Source organism: Desmodus rotundus, chromosome 12 (assembly GCF_022682495.2).
Source record: "Desmodus rotundus isolate HL8 chromosome 12, HLdesRot8A.1, whole genome shotgun sequence".
Taxonomy (NCBI): Eukaryota; Metazoa; Chordata; class Mammalia; order Chiroptera; family Phyllostomidae; genus Desmodus; species Desmodus rotundus.
In genome coordinates, this window is record NC_071398.1 from 44,831,604 (window position 1) to 44,850,291 (window position 18,688).

General features: G+C 47.9%; 1 protein-coding gene across 1 annotated transcript; it reads right to left on the minus strand.

Moving 5' to 3' along the window:
- Positions 1 to 1,977: 1,977 nt before the first annotated feature.
- Positions 1,978 to 18,480, minus strand: LOC128779744 (epididymal sperm-binding protein 1-like). The gene is made up of 7 exons (XM_053915860.1): positions 18,411 to 18,480; positions 17,821 to 17,872; positions 14,511 to 14,586; positions 11,098 to 11,227; positions 7,252 to 7,398; positions 4,221 to 4,379; positions 1,978 to 2,135 (listed from the first exon to the last, which is right to left on the minus strand). Exons 1-7 carry the CDS (start codon positions 18,478 to 18,480, stop codon positions 1,978 to 1,980), a joined length of 792 nt encoding a protein of 263 aa, XP_053771835.1.
- Between the last annotated feature and the right edge of the window lie 208 nt (positions 18,481 to 18,688).

Consider the following 18,688-nt stretch of genomic DNA (forward strand, 5'->3'; position numbering starts at 1 on the left):
CCTCTCTTCCTCCTCCCTCCCCCTCTCTAAATAAATAAATAAAATCTTTAAAAAGGAGAGAGGGAGCAGCCCAGATCAGAAAGATACTATGAGGAAGACAAAGTGGGGTGGTGAGGTACCACGAGATTTGGGGGAGGAGCCCCGCGTGGTTGTAGAAGGCTGTACTTCCTTCCCAGGGCCCCGGGGCTGCCAGTCTAATCTGCCCACCGGGAGTCTCCCCAACGCCGTCACCGTCACCAGCGTTTCTGTCCCCGCGCACGCACACCCCTCACCATCTCTCTCATTCCAGGAGGCCGGAAGGGCAGCCCGAGTAAATTGGGGGCTCCTTTATTGGTGGCTAGGCCCCATGCTCCCTCTGCGTTTCACAAGTGACCACGTGCTTAAGCAAGATTGTGGACAGGGTATTTCGAAAGGGGATCAATCATCCAAGCTCGAAAGAGGCCATTAAAGAGACGAGGCTGGTTCCAGCCTCCACGGGTCCGTCTTGCTCTGAAGACGTTTCTTGTCTCCTTGAAAAGAAAATCAAAAGCCAGCGATGAAGCAGTAGGTCTGCGTGATATCAATTGTATTGATTTTCGAGACTCCGTCAGAAGCACCTGAGTCTCAATAAGGGTTTAGACACCCCCCGCCTGTCACCTGACTCATGGGAGCCAGTCAGCCAATGAGCAGTGAGTGCCTCCACCTCCCCTCCGTTGACAAGGGTTTGGCGGGAGAGGGACCTGCAAGAGGAGAGTTCTGCTCTGGCGGGTGGAAGTTGGAGGATGGCCCTAAAAATGCTCTTAGTCCCAGACGCAGACTGGGGCCCACTGTGGGTGTTTTCGAATGTCCACCCTGTTCAGATCGCACCCGGAGTTCCAAACCCATCTCATTGCCTCTCCGCCATGCAGGGGAGAGCCTTTTCACAGCCAAGCCCAAACTGAAGAAGGGCCACTGATTTTGGCGTCATCCATAAGCCACATGCTTTATGGGGAGAAGGGGAAATACTGCCAGAGTTTTCCACCCTGGAAGGAAGGGCCGGGGGAGTTTTGTGCACACATCTGATGAAAGGGCTTCTCTCTATGTGTAAATGCCAGAATTTCAGCCCTGGCTGCTGTGGCTCAGTGGCTTGAATGCTGGCCTATGAATCAAAGGGTTGCTGGTTCAACTCCCAGTCAGGGCACATGCCTGGGTTGTGGGCCAGGTCCCCAGTAGGGGGTGCGCAAGAGGCAACCACACACTGATGTTTCTCTCCCTCTCTCCCTCCCTCCCCCTCCCTCTAAAAATAAATAAATAAAATCTTTACAAAGTAAGTAAAATAAATGTCAGAATTACAGAGTGATTAGGTCAGCTGATTCCTGCAGGAAGTCTGGAGAGAATTTCCATGGGCTTCAGAATGCTGAAGCCAGAAGGAAAGGCGAGAAAGAAGGAAGGACAGAGTTGGTCCTGTGGAGATAGCTAACTTAATGTGCTGAAGTTGGGTGGGGCCCCAATGACAATGAGGACAAGGGAACCCCACCTTTTCCTCTGTGAGCTGCTCAGTCATGGGCATAATGGGCCAACCGCATGGTGCCGTGGCCTCTGGGGACCAGAGAAGTTCCCATTATCACCCTTCAAAGTGGTCTTCCCATCTCACACTCCAAGCTCAAAGCTCTCAGACTTAAAACTTGGAAGGACACCCTTCTGGGTCTGAAAAGATTTTCCGAGCTCCTACCCCTGCTCTCCCAATTTCTTCCAGACTTCCAATCTGGGAAGTTGTCCCAATCTCCTCCTCCACCGCCCCCCCTCCCCCACACAACACCCTCTATCTCTGAGAAACAGAGTTCACCTTGCTGGGAACAGCAGCCCTGCTGGAAGGAACAGACCCGGCCTTCGCCCCAGCAACGCCCCAGCTGTGCTCCCTCGCCTCCCTTTCCCATCAGCCACGCCCTCCCAGCCGGTGCCTGCTCCAGCCCTGGCGTGCAGGAGGCACCCAGGCAGAACACCTGTCTTACCTCTGCATCAGCAGTACACCCAGGTGCCGTCCTCCTCATAGTTGTAAGAGGTTGCACACCAGGAAAGGTTCTCCTTGGATCCTTTGCTAGTGCAGTTAAAATAATTCTTGTTTTTATAGTTGAATGGGAAGTGGCAGGGAGAGCCGGAAACCAAGGAGGAAATTCCTTGGAAGAAGCAGAGGAGAGAGGGTGGTTATCCCAGGCCTTTGTGCTAGGGCAAAGCTTTGGGAACGTGGTCGGGTGTCCTGGCACCGCCCCAGTACTCCCGTTGGAGGTGGGGAATGCTGACCTGAACCTAAATGTCAGAGGAATTCTCTTCCTTCCAAAAGTTATTTGGGTTCCGAACTTGGGGAAGGGTGGGGGATGGTATTGGGGACCAAGGGCAGAGTGAAAAACGCAAGGGGTTCTGGGGGTGTTGGGGGGAAGAACTGGGGAGCAGCAGAGTGGAGGCACTCAGAGGATAAATTCAGGTGGGTCCTCTTTATTCACAGATCTCCAATTGTGGATTTGCCTCCCCGATAAAGTTTACTTGGGCCCCCCAAATCGATCCTCATGGTAGGTCGTTTGTGGACAGCAGAGCGGCGGGCAATTTGAGCCCCCCACACCCACGCTCCTCCCTGAAGCCCGGAGGCAGCCCTCTGCCCTCTGGTCTCCCCCTCGAATTGTGAACAGGTTCCTCCTGGTTGTGGCCCACGTGGTCCTTCCCTTTTTGCATTTTTGTGCTTTTGGTAGGGGGGAAGGGGGGGCAGATTTCACTGTTTTAAATGGCCCCAAGTCGGAGTGCTGGCCAGCGTTCCCGGGTGCAAGGGATGGTGCTGTGCCTCCCAGAGAAAATGCACATGTTAATAATGGGTGAGCTTCCTTTAGGCACAAATTATAGGCTGGTAAGAAAAATGTTTCTTGAAAAGGGCTGCCCTGGCCGGGTCGATTTGCAGGCTGGAGCACCGTCTTGTACACCAACAAGGTCGTGGGCTTGATCCCCGCTCGGGCACAGAGAGGAGGCACCAATTGATGTCTCTCTGTCTCTGTCTGTCTGTCTGTCTCTTTCTCACTTTCTCTCTAAAATCAGTACACATACCACATATCCTCGGGTGGGGATTTTTTTTTTTTTAATTAAGAACTTGAAATAGGGCCAAAAGTTTGGCACATGACCTTTTCATGTCACTCTAGACCCTTGTCTGCTGACAAGGTCAAGCCCTGTGAGTCACCCGATTCTCTGGCGCAGCGTCAACAAGCTTTGTGGAAAGGGCCCGGCGGCCGGCATTTTCAGCTTTGCCCATCACGCAGTGTCTGCCTCGATTTTTCACTCGCCATCAACCGCCCCGAAGTAAATGGGCGTGGCTGTGTTCTAATAAAATCCTCTATCGATGGACCTTGAACTTCAAATTTCATGACACTCTCACCCGTCACGAAACAGGATTCCTCTTGTTTTATCCAACCATATTAAAAAATGGAAAAACTATTCTCAGATTTCGGACTGAACAAAAACGAGCGTTGGTCAGGATCTGGCCCATCGGCGGGTGGAGTTTGCAGACGCCTGCTCTAGGAAGCAGGACTTTGTCTGACCCCCTGTCTGCTGTGATTGGTGATTGGAGGCCCCAACGCTGTAACTTGTAGAAGATTAATACCCTGTGCATGATTTTTGTTCAATAGTGATGCCGATAATTCCTGTCTGGTGGACGAGACAGCCCCAAAGGTTTGGTAGCCCTTTAGATATTAATGGACGTTGTATCTAACATAGCAACCTTGCTTCTGCTCAGCGTTCTTTTCTTCACTGGCTAGAAGTGTATCTCCTAACATCCTAAGAGCTGGCTTTCTTACTCTTCTAGTTTTCTTAGTTTTCTTAGGAATAGATTTTTTCAAATTTTATTTATTTATTTTTAGATAGAGAGAGAGGAAGGGAGGGGAAAGAGAGGGAGAGAAATATTAATGTTTGGTTGCCTCTTGGGCACCCCCTACTGGGGACCTGGCCTGCAACCCAGACACGTGCCCTGATTGGGAATGGAGCCGCAGACCCTTTGGTTCACAAGCCGGTGCTCAATCCACTGAGCCACACCAGCCAGGGCTAGAAAAAAATTTTTTTTAAACCTTAGAAATAGTATCGTTTATGCTACCTGTTCATCAAACCACGGAGGGCAGGACTCTGCCTTATTCCACACAGTGTCCCCAGAGCCCCACACAGTGGGCGTTTGATGAGTGAATTAACGAAGGGGTCTGCCCACACCCGCTCAGTCCCCGCCCCCCGATTACGGGTGTCGGCGCAGAGACTCCACTTCCCGTCCTTGTCCATGTTCTCCGTGGTTGGGCACCAGAGCTTGTTGTTTTCGTCCTCGAGGCACTCAGAGATCACGCTATTTCTGTAGGTGGAGGGGAAGATGCACGGCTTGCTGACGGAGTCCCCCCCCCCCACTCTGAAAATGACCGCGCAAAGGTGAGCGGGCACGAAGAGGCGGTGCCGAGGGCTCCCGTTCATCACGCGCCAGCGATGGGCCACGCTTTGTCCCGCGAGAGGAAGTGTAACACTGAACACTGGCGAACACCCTCCTGTGATGTTATTATCCCCGCTTTACAGGTGAGCGAGAACCCCAGCTATTGACGCGCACTCAGTTTACTAAGTAACAAGGCTTTACTGTTCCCCTGGGCTTCCTCAACACCGCTCTACTCTTCTAGGGAATTCTTGCCCGCGAAGAGAAAAGCTGCAAATAACTTTATGGTTCATCTTAGGAACTTTCAAAAAAAAAAAAAAGCCATTTACATAAACATCGGACCTTTCAACTTTTCAATAAATTGCATCAAAAGGCGACTTACTCTTCAAGTGTAATTGAAAAATATATTTAAAAAATGGCCCTGGCTGATGTGGCTCAGTGGATTGAGTGCCGGCCTGCGAATCAAAGGGTCGCTGGTTCGATTCCTAGTCAGGGCACATGCCTGGGTTGCAGGCCAGGTCCCCCGTCCAGGGCATGCAAGAGGCAACCACACATTGATGTTTCTCTCCCTCTCTGTCTCCCTCCCTTCCACTCTCTAAAATAAATAAATGAAATCTTTTAAAAAAAAGTTTTAGCCCTGACCAGGTGGCTCAGTTGGTTGGAGCATTGCCCCGTGCCCCAAGGGGTTGCAGGTTTGATCCCCAGTCAGGGTATATACAGAAGGCAAATAATTGATGTTTCTCTCTCAGATCAATGTTTCTCTCTCTCTCTCTCTCTCTCTCTCTCTGTCTCTCTCTCCATTCCTCCCTCTATAAAATCAATAGAAACATGTTCTTGGGTGAGGATTAAAATTTTTTTTTAAAGACTATTTATTCTTCAAGACACTTTGAATCCTTCTCAGAAACTTCACCATGTCAAGACCACCGACTCTAAACTATTGTATTATTACCCACACCCAATTTTCATCACATCCCCACATCGAAAGACCCCCAAACCTCATTGACATCCCGACCTCTCTTTCAGGTGCTATTAAGACCCCGTGAATTGTCACCCTCCCTAACTCTGGTGTGTGATAAACCCCACATTGCCTAGTTAGCAGGCTGCTTCAGTGGGGTTCCAGGAAAAGCCTGAATTAGACTAAGGGGACTGGGGTTTAAAGGCAGAACCGCCTAGTGATTAAGAGCAAGATTTCTGGCCCTGGCTGGTATAGCTCAGTGGATTGAGCGTGGGCCTGCGAAAGCAAAGGCTTGCAGGTTTGGTTCCCAGTCAGGGCACACGCCTGGGTTTCGGGCCAGGTCCCCTGTGGGGGGCGTGCAGGAGGCAACCACACATAGATGTTTCTCTCCCTCTCTTTCTCCCTCCCGTCCACTCTGTCTAAAAATAAATAAATAAAATCTTTTAAAATATATTATCATAAGTTGACTCTACCTTTAATATCTAAACTTCTGTTTATCCTTCATGTGATGCAAGCTCCTCAGACCCAAATTAGATGGGGGGAGACATTAGGATTTGCCTAAAGCACCAGACAGATGCTCAAGAATAGGTCCTGGAAGGGAAGGTACATTTTAGCTCTGGCTTCTTCCTCAGCCTTGGGAAAGCCATTTCTTCTCTTAGTCAGCTTGTTCCCTGCAAAATCAGGACACTAAGGCTGACTTCAAAGGTTTTTGTAACGATTAGAGTTCATTTTCATAAAAGGCCTGTCGCGGTGTTTCGAACATACCACATGACGAAGAAGTAGGAGTGTTCCACCTTGCCTATCCACCTGCCTACTGGGGACCTGGCCCGCAACGCAGGCCTGTACCCTGACTGAGAATCAAACTGACGACCCTTTGATTTGCAGGCCAGTGCTCAATCCAATGAGCCACACCAGCCAGGGCAAGTTGACTTGCAATAAGATTTGAGGTGGATTTAGAACTGTACACAGTGTTATGATATTATCATAAAATTGATATCTTAATCCATTTGGTTGGTTTAGGATTTCAAAATACCTAAAATGATGAGCGTGTGGATAGAATTTAGAGTTAAGAATGGAAATGGACTTGGATGAAAATTGAGTTCAGAGGTAAGACAGAGTTATGGTGAGATTTAAGGATAAGGCTGGTTTAGCGTCAAGGACACGAGTGGTGGGTGACTAGGGCTAGGATAAAATTAGGTTGTGTTGTGTGCTAAGGGAAGAACACAACTGGCATTTTACACAGGAATAAGTGTGCTCGTGAGTTGAGTACCTCGCATGCATTTTCGCTTCTATGGAGGGAACGTGGTGAGCAAACGTGGGCCTTGGATCCTTAGGGACTTGAATTCAAATTCTAACTCTGACTTCACCTAGGAGTGTGACCTTGGGCAGGACTTAATTTTACTGGGGCTGTGTATTGACTTAGGGGGAAAACAGCATCTCATAACAGAGCTTCCCTGGAAAGATGCAGTGGGATCGTGTGTAAAGAGCTCCCGGACCACAGTCTAATACGGAGGGGGTGCTAGAACGAATGGAGGTCATTATTAAGTGAAGAGGAGGCGTAGAATGGAGATGAGATGTTAAACTGCGCTGAAATGTAGGTAAGGTTTGGCACTGTCCGAGGACTAGATTGTCAATCTAGAAACAGAAATACTTGAAAACCAATATCAGGACTACCGCCCATGGGTTTGGTTGTCGGGGCAGCTGGCTTGTTGGGACTCGGGAGAACGTGGCCTCAGGACATTCCTGTGCCCTGTGGCTGTCACTGCCTGCTCTCTGAGAAGACCCCTGGTCCTTGGAAGTATCTCTCCTAGTGCTTTGCTCCCCACCTTGCCACCACGCCCCTATGAGGTTCACCGCTTGCCACCCACCTGTCCACCACGTGCCCCATCCTGGCCCTTACCGTTGACTTCACAGTATTTCCACTGATGCTTCTCATCAAAGCTGGAGGTGACTGAGCACCACAGCTTCCCAAAGAAGCTGCCCTCCGTGATGCAGCTGTGATAGGACTTTCCTCGGTAGATGAAGGGGAAGACGCATCGTGGGTAATCTGTATGGGAAGCAGCCCACAAGTGCTTTCACTGTCTGGTCGTTCACAGGACAGTCAATCAATCACCAATCAATCCATCAATCAACAAACACCAAAGCACAGGACCACACATCAGGTTTTATACATGCGTTTGATCCATTCGTTTCATCACGCATTTGGTAAAGAAAGCCTACTCCATGTGCTTTCAAAGCTTCTCCAATCAGCCCTGGCCACTGTGGCTCAGTTGGCTAGTGTGTTGTCTCGAAACCGAAGGGTTGAGGGTTTGATCCCTGCCTGGGTGACCAGGAGGCAACTAATCGATGCTTCTCTCTGTCATCGATGTTTTTCTTTCTCTCTCTCTCTTTCTTCCCTCCCCCTTCCTCTCTCTCCAGAGGTGGTGAAAAGGTGTCTTGGGGTGAGGACTGGAAAAAAAAGAAACCCCAAAACCTTCCCCAATAGAGTTCCCAATCTCAACCCATGGCGTCCCCTTTGAACAAACCTAGTGTCTTATAAAACTAATCTGTCACAATCACCAAAAGATCAGTGGGAATAAAGTCGAGACCAGAGCTTTTTAGTGGTTTATGATCAACAGATGAAGTCAAGATGTTGATATAAGAAAAAATCTGAGACTGCAGAACAACGTCAAATGTCAGTGAAGTCAGATATAGGAAGTTACCACGTGGGCGCTGGTGCCTTACTGCAGCTTCCATGAAACAGACTGAACTTCCCGCCACAGAGGCACTCCAACAAAGGGAGTTTCTGACATGACGTTTATCGTGGGTGGATTTGCTCCCGCACAGTGAGGGTTTCTGGCTCATCTGGGAATGACGGAGGGGCTGTCATAGGTGCAGGGGTGAGGGAAGGAACAGGTGACATTTGAGAAGAGACCCAGCCATGCAAAAATCTGGGGGAGTGACTTGCAGGTGGAGGGAATAACAGTGCAAGGAGTTCACAGATGGGAAGGAGTTCAGAATGTTCCAGAAGCATGACAACAGCTGCAGCTGGAGCTCAGCAGATAAGGATTTGAGGGGTAGGAGATGAGGATGGAGAAGGACAAGGTCATGCAAAGCAAACCAAGGTGGGAGGGTTTCTTTCTGTCTTTTTCCCTAATTGAGTTGTATGTGTTTTTTATATAGTTGGAATAATAACCCCTTTTCAGATATGTGATTTGCAAATATTTTCTTCCATTCCATACGTTGTCTTTTCATTTTGGTGATGGTTTCCTTGGCTCTAGGGAAGCTTTCGAGTTTATGAAACCCCCCTTGTTTTTGTTGCCTTGGCTTTTGGTGTCAAATCCAAAACATCATTTCCAAGACCAGCGTCTAGGAGCTTACCGCCTATGTCTTCTTCTGGGAGTTTTATGATTTCAGGTCTTACATTCAAGTTTTTAATGATTTTGAATTCGTTTGTGTGTATGGTGTAAGATATGGGGTCGAGTTTCTTACTTTCCTTTTCTTTTCTTCTTTTTTTTAATTTTTATTTTTACGTGCAGCTGTCCCATTTTCCCAACACCAATTATTGAGGAGCCTATCCTTTCCCCATTTTATCTTCTTGGCTCCTTTGTCATAAATTAATTGACCATATGTGCATAAATTTATTTCTGGGCTCTCTATCCTGGCCCATTGATCTATGTGTCTGTTTTTATGCCAGTACAATCCTGTTTTGATTCCTGTAGCTTTGTAACATAGTTTGAAATCAGGAAGTGTGAAGCCTCCAGCTTTTTTTTTTTTCCTCAAGATCGCTTTGGCTATTGGGGGTAAGGACATTCTCCTAAGTGTGATGGAGGCATGGAGGGGCGTGAGCATTCTAAAAAAGGTGTCTTTGGCTGATGGGGCTAGATTAGAGGAAGGTGAGTGGAATTTGGAGCAATCAGTTAGCAAATAATTTTTCAAGCAAAGAGCTGATGGTGGTTTGGAGAAGGGTGGAAACTGGAGAGATGGGAAGAAGCTGGTGTCGGCATCTGTTTTGAAGGCAGAGCTAACAGGCTAGGAAACTGGAGAGATGGGAAGAAGCTGTTGTCGGCATCTGTTTTGAAGGCAGAGCTAACAGGCTAGTTGGCGGATTAGACGTGGGGTTGGAGGAAAAGAAGAATCAGGGATGATGCCCGCGTCTCTGGTCTGTGCAGTGGGAGCATCTCGTCCTCACTGAGGAAGCCTGCCAATGGGCAAGACAGCGCCGCGCAGCACTCACGAGGCAGTGCTTGGGAATGCCCGGGGACCACCGCTTCCCCGCCTTTGGGGCGCACAGCTGAGATGTGAAAGCTGTTAAGAGGTGGTGAGAAAGCTGTCCGTTACAGTCCAAAGAGCCTTGCTGGCTCAGAAACCAGAGCTGAGAAAGAAGATGCAAAGGCCAGCCTTTATCCACACAGGAGCCCCGGGTGGCTGGGCTGAGGGGGACTTAATCAAAGGCAGGTGGTTGGCTTCCTTAATTTGCTCGCCATGGTGTTATAGTGGAAATAAGTCTCTCTAGTCCCTGGGTGCGTCTACATGTCCACTTTGGGCAGAGTTTTGCCCCCTTTCATGTGTCTTAAGAATGTTTGGGGACCTTCGTTCGCCCCAGAATTAAAAGCAAATGCCTATTTCTAGTTTTGTAATTCAGTTTCAACCAGGGGATCCAGATTTGCATGTTGGAACTGGAGTGGAAGTCTTCGAGTCTGGAGCGGTGGTGTTGCTTCCGGGTTAGGATTTGGTTTTTCCACGTATGAGGGCTTTTCTAATGTAGTCGTTTTTAGCTCTTGTGATCAAAGAGATTCTGCTTGGAGGCTCAAGTCTCTGGCTTTTAATGTCTTTTAATGTCTTTCAGGTTAGTTATAGTCATGCACGCTTATTCCTTTAGGATCAATTGCTTTCATTTTATTTGTCTTATATTACAGTTGAGTAATTATGTGATTTTATTCTGAAACGATGAGTATAGATAGGTAATGTTATTTATAAAATCCATGTCAAGCTGGTAAAAGGGGTGTTATATTTATTATAAAACAGGGGTATGTGATCCAAAAGTCAAGGACAGTGATACCAGAGGAAGTAAATCATAAATATTCAAAAGCTGGGCCCTAGGAGAACAATTGAAATGTCCAACAATAGGATATCGGTTAAAACAAACTAAATATCTTTTGTCCTGTGCACAAAAAAGAGAACTCACGTAACCGTCGGACATGTCTTGGTCTCCGAGAAAAAGTGAACTGAACCTCTCCTTTCCCTTTTCTTGGGCAGTTTGTTTCATCTTTTCCGTATTAATTTAGAAAATTAAGAAAGAGACAGAGAATACTATGGTTCTCTCTGGTGACTGGGTTTATCATCCCTCCATTTAGAAAGCACGGTTTTTTAGAAATCCTCACCCAAGGACATTTTTCTCATTGCTTTTACAGAGAGGGGAAAGGAGCGAGAGAAAGAGAAACATCAGATGTGAGAGAGAAACATCGATTGGTTGGCTCCCATACGCGCCCCGACTGGGGATCGAACCCGCAACTGTCTGATGTAGGAGACGACATTCCAACTAACTGAGCCACACCGGTGGGGGACAGTGTTTTATACACTGTCTTGTGAACATTAGTACCCATTGCTAACATTCAGTGTTTGGCTTCCCAGAGCATTTCCTAGGCACGCATGCGTTATTTTAATTTCTCCACGAAAACGTGACCCCGTTACGCGCATTCACACAGTCTCCTTCGAAATCCCTCATTTCCAGAAACCCGCCAGCGGGACAGCGGGCTCCACTCACCTTCCACCAAGCACGACTTCCACTGCCCGTCGTACACGGCTCTGGTTGCACACCACGGCGAGAAGCTCCTGCTTCTGGTGCAAGAGAAGTAGACAGACCCCTTGTAGGTGAAGGGAAAGACGCACATGGCCTAGTCATCTGAAGAAGAGAAGGACAAAACAGGAGGGCGCCCGTCACCATGCGGGAGCCAAGGCTGAGTCTGGGCTTGGCTCTTGCAGTCGTCCGAAGGCTGCCCCTGCGGTCCTGGCAGCCAGCTTCCTACAGACGGATGAGGGCGTGCCCGGTTCCCGTTCGCAGCCAGAGTATCAGGGAAGCGCTTCATAAACAGCGAAGGCAGCCGAGCTAGGCTGTTTCTCAGAGTGGGCCCCACCGATGCCGCATGGCATACATTTGGTGGGTCACAAGGTCACACGTTAAATCATTTTGAAACACAGACTGAAAAGCAATTTCCTTTTCCAGTCCTTCTGATTCTACAAAAGAGAAAGCTCCCATGTAATGCTGGTCTTTCTACATCACACCTTGGATACTTATTAATCTCCCCTTTTAACAAAAAGGAGGGCAGGGCTTGGACAAAAGTATCTAGTAGAGTTTGGTCACAGGATTTTGGGTTTTTTAAAAGGTTTTACTTACTTATTTTGAGAGAGAGGTGAAGGGAGGGAGAATGAGGGAAACACCAATGTGTGGTTGCCTTGAACACACCCCCTACTGGGGACCCAGCCCCCAACCCAGGCATGTGCCCTGACTGGGAATTGAACTGGCAACCCTTTGCTTTTCAAGCCTGTGCTTAATCCACTGAGCTACACCAGCCAGGGCTGTAGTATTTGTTTTTATTTGCACTTCCTATTTATGGCAAGCACTAGTGAATTACAGGGCTGAGGTTAACTCTTCTTTTAGAATAAATGTATTAAAGTGAAGAAAATGAGCTCATTTACAGGGGCGGGCACTAACATTATTGGGGGGATCATTTTGCAAATTGCAGAGCTGTCTCATCACCATGCTGTACACCTGGAACTAATATAAAATAATGTTGAATATCAACTGGAATTGAAAAATAAAACACTAAATTTAAAAAAGAGAGTGAGCGCCTTTAACACAAGTGTTGAGTAAGTAAGGGTGCTGGCGGTGTGCAGAGGTGGCAAATATTTGGGGAGCACAACCTTTGACCTTTCTATGTTTCTGTAGGAAGATGGGAACTTTGTCTTTTACACAATGTATCCTCAGAACCTAAAACAGTCACTTGCTCACAGTAGGTGCTTACAAAGTAACTGACGGAATAAAATAAGTTTGGGAAACACCGTGGGAAATAAGCAGGTTTCTTTCCTGAAGGGCTCATGGGAAGGGTCAATATGCAAATGGGTAGTGGGTTTGCAAGGGAGGCACAGAGTATACTGGGTTGTCTTTTATTTATTTATTTATTTATTTTTTAAGGTCTTATTTATTTACTTTTTAGAGAGGCAGGGGGAGGGAGAAAGAAAGGGAGAGAAACATCAGTGTGCAAGAGATACATCCATCAGTTGCTTCTCGCACGCCCCCTACTGGGGATCTGGCCCACAACCCAGGCATGTGCCCTGACCAGGAATCCAACAGGCCATCTTTTGGTTCACAGACCGGCACTCAATTCACTGAGCCACACCAGCCAGGGCTTGCTCCTTCTCTCTCTCTCCCCCCCCCCTCTCTCTCCCGCCCCCTTCTACTCTCTCTCTTTCTTTCCCTCCCTCCCTCCCTTTTCCCTTCCTTCCTTCCTTCCTTCCTTCCTTTCTCCTTCCCTCTCTTTCTTTTTCTACCCAATAGCACTAGAGACTAATGGTCCCTGAAACGCATCTTGAGAAGTGCTTGTCTAAAACTGGTTGTTGCCAGATGGGTGGGGGATAGGGTATCGGGGTGAAAAAGGCGAAGGGAGTCAGAAGTACAAGCTGGCATTACAAATAGTCACGGGGATGTAGAATTCGGCACAGGGACGTGGTCAGTAATACTGTAATAATTATGTATGGGGCCAGGCGGGTACTTGAATTATCGGAGGGATCATAAATTCTCTAACTGTCTAACCACCATGCTGTACACCTGGAACTAATATAAAATAAAACTGAGTGTCAACTGTAATTAAAAAGTAAAATTAAAAAAAAAATGCTGTTCTAGCCCAAAGTCTTGATTTCATGGAGAAGGAAATGAAGACCCCCATGAGATAAAGAATCATTTAAAGTTAACGCCTATTTATTTACTTTTAGAGAAAGGGAAAGGGAGGGAGAAAGAGGGAGAGAAACATCGATTGGTTGCCTCTCACACTGGGGACCGAACCCACAACCCAAGCATGTGTCCTGACTGGAAATTGAACCCATGGCCTTTTGCCCTGTGGGAACGGCGCCCAACCAACTGCGCCACACTGGTCAAGACCATCGCCTTCTTTTTTTTTTTTTAACCAGAACTAGGATGAGAACTTGGACTTTTCGTCCACTGGTCCAGGATCACGGCTTCCCGCTGGCCTTTGTTTAGGCATCTCCCCCTTTCTCTCCCCATATAAGGACGAGTTACCATGAGTAAGACGCTGTGATAGGTTGCGTATGTGGGTGTGCACACATCTGTCCGTGTGCCTGTGTGTGCCCAGGTGTTTGCTCACGTTACAAAGATGGCGAGGCAACGCTTCCATGTGCTTATCAACCCAGCGTCCTTTTCTTTCTGGGCTCATAGCTCGGATCTACTCTTCAGCTTCTTCATGGTTCCGTGGGACCACGTGACTAAATTATAACTCATAGAATATGGGCAGAAATGGTAAGAAATAAACACTCCAAGCCGTGCTCCACGCTCCCATCTTCCTCTGTCTGCCAGCTGGCTCCGATGGAGAAGAAAGGGCGGTCGTGCTCCTCCCCAGGGGCCACCAGACAAGGTTTGGGGACACTTTGGCCTGTGATAGCTGGGAGGGAGGGATGGCAGCTGGGCTGCTGGTATCTACTGAGACAGGGATGTTGCTAAACATCTTCCCAGGCATGGGACAGCCCTCCAGAACACAGTCACCAGCCCCAGATGCCAAGGCTGAAACATTCTAATAAAGAGGACGCTGCCGAGAATGCTGCGGCCCTCGGGGATGGTGGGGCCACAGTACAGAAGGATCCCGTGTCTCCGAATCACAAGAAAAGAGGCGTCCCACCACACACCCACACTGAGTGTTCACTGAGTCCAACCCGAACTCCATTTGGTCCAGCCACTGACTGCCGTGAGCTGCTTGTTACAACAGCTGGCCCCTCACTCATACAGGTGGGCAGGGCACAGCCTCTGTCTTCAGCCTAGGAGTCCCCTCTTGTCCTGGATCAGATTCTTACCCTGACAACCTGGCAAAGACCATGACGGGGATATGGGAGGTTTGGGGAGTGAGTGGGAGAGGCGGAGCTCCATCTTTGTGCCTCGCCAATGGGGGATACTCTAGGGTTCCTTAAGTAATGCTGCCCTTTCCGCCTCTGGGTCTCCTCTAGATCTCGGACCTGTTTGGTCTTGGCGCTACCAGGATTAAACCAGTTACGATTTGGAAAGTGCCCGGCAGAGCACCTGGAGCGTGGCTGCTCAACAAATGCAAACTATCCCTGTCATCGTCATCACCATTGTCATCGTCACCACCACCGATGATGTTCCTCAGCCATGGGCATCACTGAGTCTGCGGGATGCTGGGGGGGAGGGGAGGGCAGGCAGGCAGATGCCCCCTGTGCCGAGAATGAAGGTTATCCTTGGGACTTGTTCGTAAACATCAACATGTAATAGGCACTATTAGCCATCTGCAAAGTAATCCAGCAGATGGCCTCATCTTCTTAACTGGGTCAAAATCCTCCATAATCGGGGCCCTGCTGCCCTCTTGGTTCTCAATCCCTGGTTAACATTTCCTTGACCTTACTCCCCACTCTCCTGCCTTTGGGGTTTTGCTCCTGCCCTTTGCCCTGCCCCGAGTGAGTTTCCTCTCTTCCTAGCTTCCCTCCCTGCCCCCCACCCATTGAGGCTTGGTCCAGTCTGGTTTAACACCCTTCTTCACTCTTACAGTACTCAGAACCAATCTCCATAAGTGTACTCACCAATTCTTAAAAGACTATAGTTATCACCCTGGCCAGGTAGCTTACCTGGTTGGAGCATCATCCCATACACCCAGTAGGAGCACATACAATAGGCAATCGACTGATGTTTCTCTCTCACATCGATGTTTCTCTCTCTCCCCCTTCTACTCCCTCTAAAATCAATAAAAACATATCCTAGCATGAGGATTAAAAAAGAAAAAGAATATAATTACCTATTGGCATATCTGTCACTCCAAGTCACTGTGAGTTCTCTGAGTGTGAGGCTTGGGTTTTATTTATTGCTATGTTTCTGGACCCTAGTTATGTGCCAGGCCCTTAGGAATCACTCAACAGATACATATGGAATAAATGAGTTTAGGACTCCCGGCCAAGATGGACGCGTAGGTCCTTGTAGAACCAAAAGAAGGACAACAACAAATTTAAAAGCAAAAAACAACCAGAACTGCCAGAAAATCGAACTGTATGGAAGTCTGACAACCAAGGAGTTAAAGGAGAAACATTCATCCAGACCGGTAGGAGGGGCGGAGATGGGCAGCCAGGTGGAGAGGACACACAGCAAGGTGGCATCTGGCAGAGCAGGCCATCCCACATTCACAGGCAGATGAACCAGGAGGAACAACTGGGGAGTGAGACAGACCCACAACCCAGGGCTCCAGTGCAGGGAAATGAAGCCTCAAACCCCGGACTGAAAACCCCTAGGGGGTTGAGGCGGCAGGGGGAGAAACTCCCAGCCTCACAGGAGAGTTTTCTGAAGAGACCCACAGGGTCCTAGAATGTTCACAAACCCACCCACCCAGGAATCAGCACCAGAAGGGCCCAATTTGATTGAGGGTAGCAGGGGAAGTGACTGAAAACCGGCAGAGATGGAGCAATTACCACTGTTCCCTCTCGGACCCTCCCCCACATACAGTCACAATGCAGCAACCTGGGTTGCCCCGCCCTGGTGGACACCTAAGGCTCCACCCCTTATTATGTAACAGTCACCAAGACCAAAAAAATGGCCCAAATGAAATAGCACATCAAAGCTCCAGAAAAAATACAACTAAGTGATGAAGAGAGAGCCAACCTATCAGATGCACAGTTGAAAACACTGGTAATCAGGATGCTCACAGAATTGGTTGAGTGTGTTCACAAAATAGAGGGAAAAATGAAGGCTATGAAAAGTGAAAAAAGGAAAATGTACAGGGAACCAACAGTGAAGGGAAGGAAACCGGGACTCAAATCAATGGTTTGGACCAGAAGGAAGAAAGAAACATTCAACTAGAACAGAATGAAGAAACAAGAATTCAAAAAAATGAGGAGAAGCTTAGGAACCTCCAGGACATCTTTAAATGTTCCAACATCTGAATCATAGGAGTGCCAGAAGGGGAAGTAGAAGACCAAGAAATCGAAAACTTATTTGAACAAATAATGAAGGAGAACTTCCCCACTCTGGTGAAGGAAATAGACTTCCAGGAAGTCCAGGAAGCTCAGAGAGTCCCAAAGAAGTTGAACCCAAGGCGGAACACACCAAGGCACATCATAATTACATTACCCAAGATGAAAGAGGAGAGAATCTTAGAAGCAGCAAGAGAACAGTTACCTACAAAGGAGTTCCCATAAGACTGTCAGCTGATTTCTCCAAAGAGACCTTGCAGGCAAGAAGGGGCTGGAAAGAAGTATTCCAAGTCATGAAAGGCAAGGGCCTACATCCAAGATGACTCTATCCAGCAAAGCTTTCATTTAGAATGGAAGGCCACATAAAGTGCTTCCCAGATAAGATCAAGTTAAAGGAGTTTATCATCACCAAGCCCTTATTATATGAAATGTTAAAGGGACTTATCTAAGAAAAAGAAGATAAAAAATATGAACAGTAAAATGACAACAAACTCACAACTATTAACAACAGAACCTAAAAACAAAAACAAAAACAAATTAAGCAAACAACTAGAACAGGAACAGAATCACAGAAATGGAGATCACGTGGAGGGTTATCAGTGGGGGAGTGGGAGGGAGAGAGTGGGGAAAGGTACAGAGAATAAGTAACATAAATGGTAGGTAGAAAATAGATAGGGGGAGAGTAAAAATAGTATAGGCAATGGAGAAGCCAAAGTACTTATATGTATGACCCATGGACATGAACTAAAGGGGGGGAATGCAGGTGGGAGGGGGTGTGCAGGGTGGAGGGGAATAAAAGGGGGAAAGTAGGACAACTGTAATAGCATAATCAATAAAATATGTTTTAAAAAATAAATCAATGAGTTATAAATATGTGCAGAGGGAGCTCCGGCTGGTTTGGCTCGGTGGATTGAGTGCCGGCCTACTAAGCAAAGGGTGGCTGGTTTGATTCCCAGTCAGGACACATGCCTGGGTTGCGGGCCAGGTCTTCAGTAGGGGGTGTGCGAGAGGCAACCACACATTGATGTTTCTCTCCCTCTCTTTCTCCCTCCCTTCCCCTCTATGAAAGAAAAAGAAAGAAAGAAAGAAAGAAAGAAAGAAAGAAAGAAAGAAAGAAAGAAAGAAAGAAAGAAAGAAAGAAAGAGAGAGAGAGAGAGAAAAGGAAGGAAGGAAGAAAGAAAGAAAAAAATTTGACACAGGCTACAACAAAGGTGAACCTGGAGGACATCATTCTCAGTGGAGTAAGCTGGTCACGAAAGGCCAAATACTGCGTGACTCCATTTATATGAGGTACCTAGAGTAGTCGACTTCATAGAGGCAGAAAGTTAAGTGGCGGTGGTCGGGGTCTGGGGTGGGGAGGGGCAAATAGAGGTGGTTTAATGGGGCAGAGGTTTAGTGTTGCAAAATGAAATGAGTCCTGGGTGTTGGTTACCCCACAATGTCAATGCACCTAACACTAGTGAGCAGTACCCTGAAAAATGATTAAAGTGGTAAACTTTATGTTCTGTGTATTTTACCACAATTTTTTAAAAAAGAGTGTAAAGGGAGCCCAAGTTGGGGTCTGTGGGTTCAGTGCACTGAAATTGTGAGCCCCCCTTTTAATGAACATAGTACCGGCATTCCCCTTCCATGTGCTGAGCATCACGGGAGATGCGTGTGTCCATTACTCTATTCAGTCTTCCAACAGCCGCAAGAGGTCAATGCCATTGTTCCTCCTTCCAGGTGGATTGCATTCCTGGATGAAGGCGACCCAGACAAAAAGGGTCCAAACCCCAGGTCTGTCCCAGATTTCTACTAAGCCATCTTGGATCCAGGAGTCGTTACGTTGGCCCATTCACTCTTTCCAGTTTCCAAATCCACCCCATTATTTTCCGGTATACTCACTTCCCCTCATCTCGCAGAGGTAGAGGAGGAAGGTCATCCATCGCAACAGGTGAAAGGACCGTTGGTTCATCCCCGCTGGCCTCTTCTTTCTGTAGTGAAGGAAGACAAAAACTGTGCTCCCGTGGATCCCTTGGGACTCTTCCACTAAGCCCCAAGTTTGACGTCACACATGCCGTTTTTCTTTCTACTGCCAGAGAGGAACAAAGAATGACATTCTTGCCCTGGCTGATGTTGTTCAGGTGGTTGGGGATCGTCCCGCAAACTGAAGAGTCACGGGT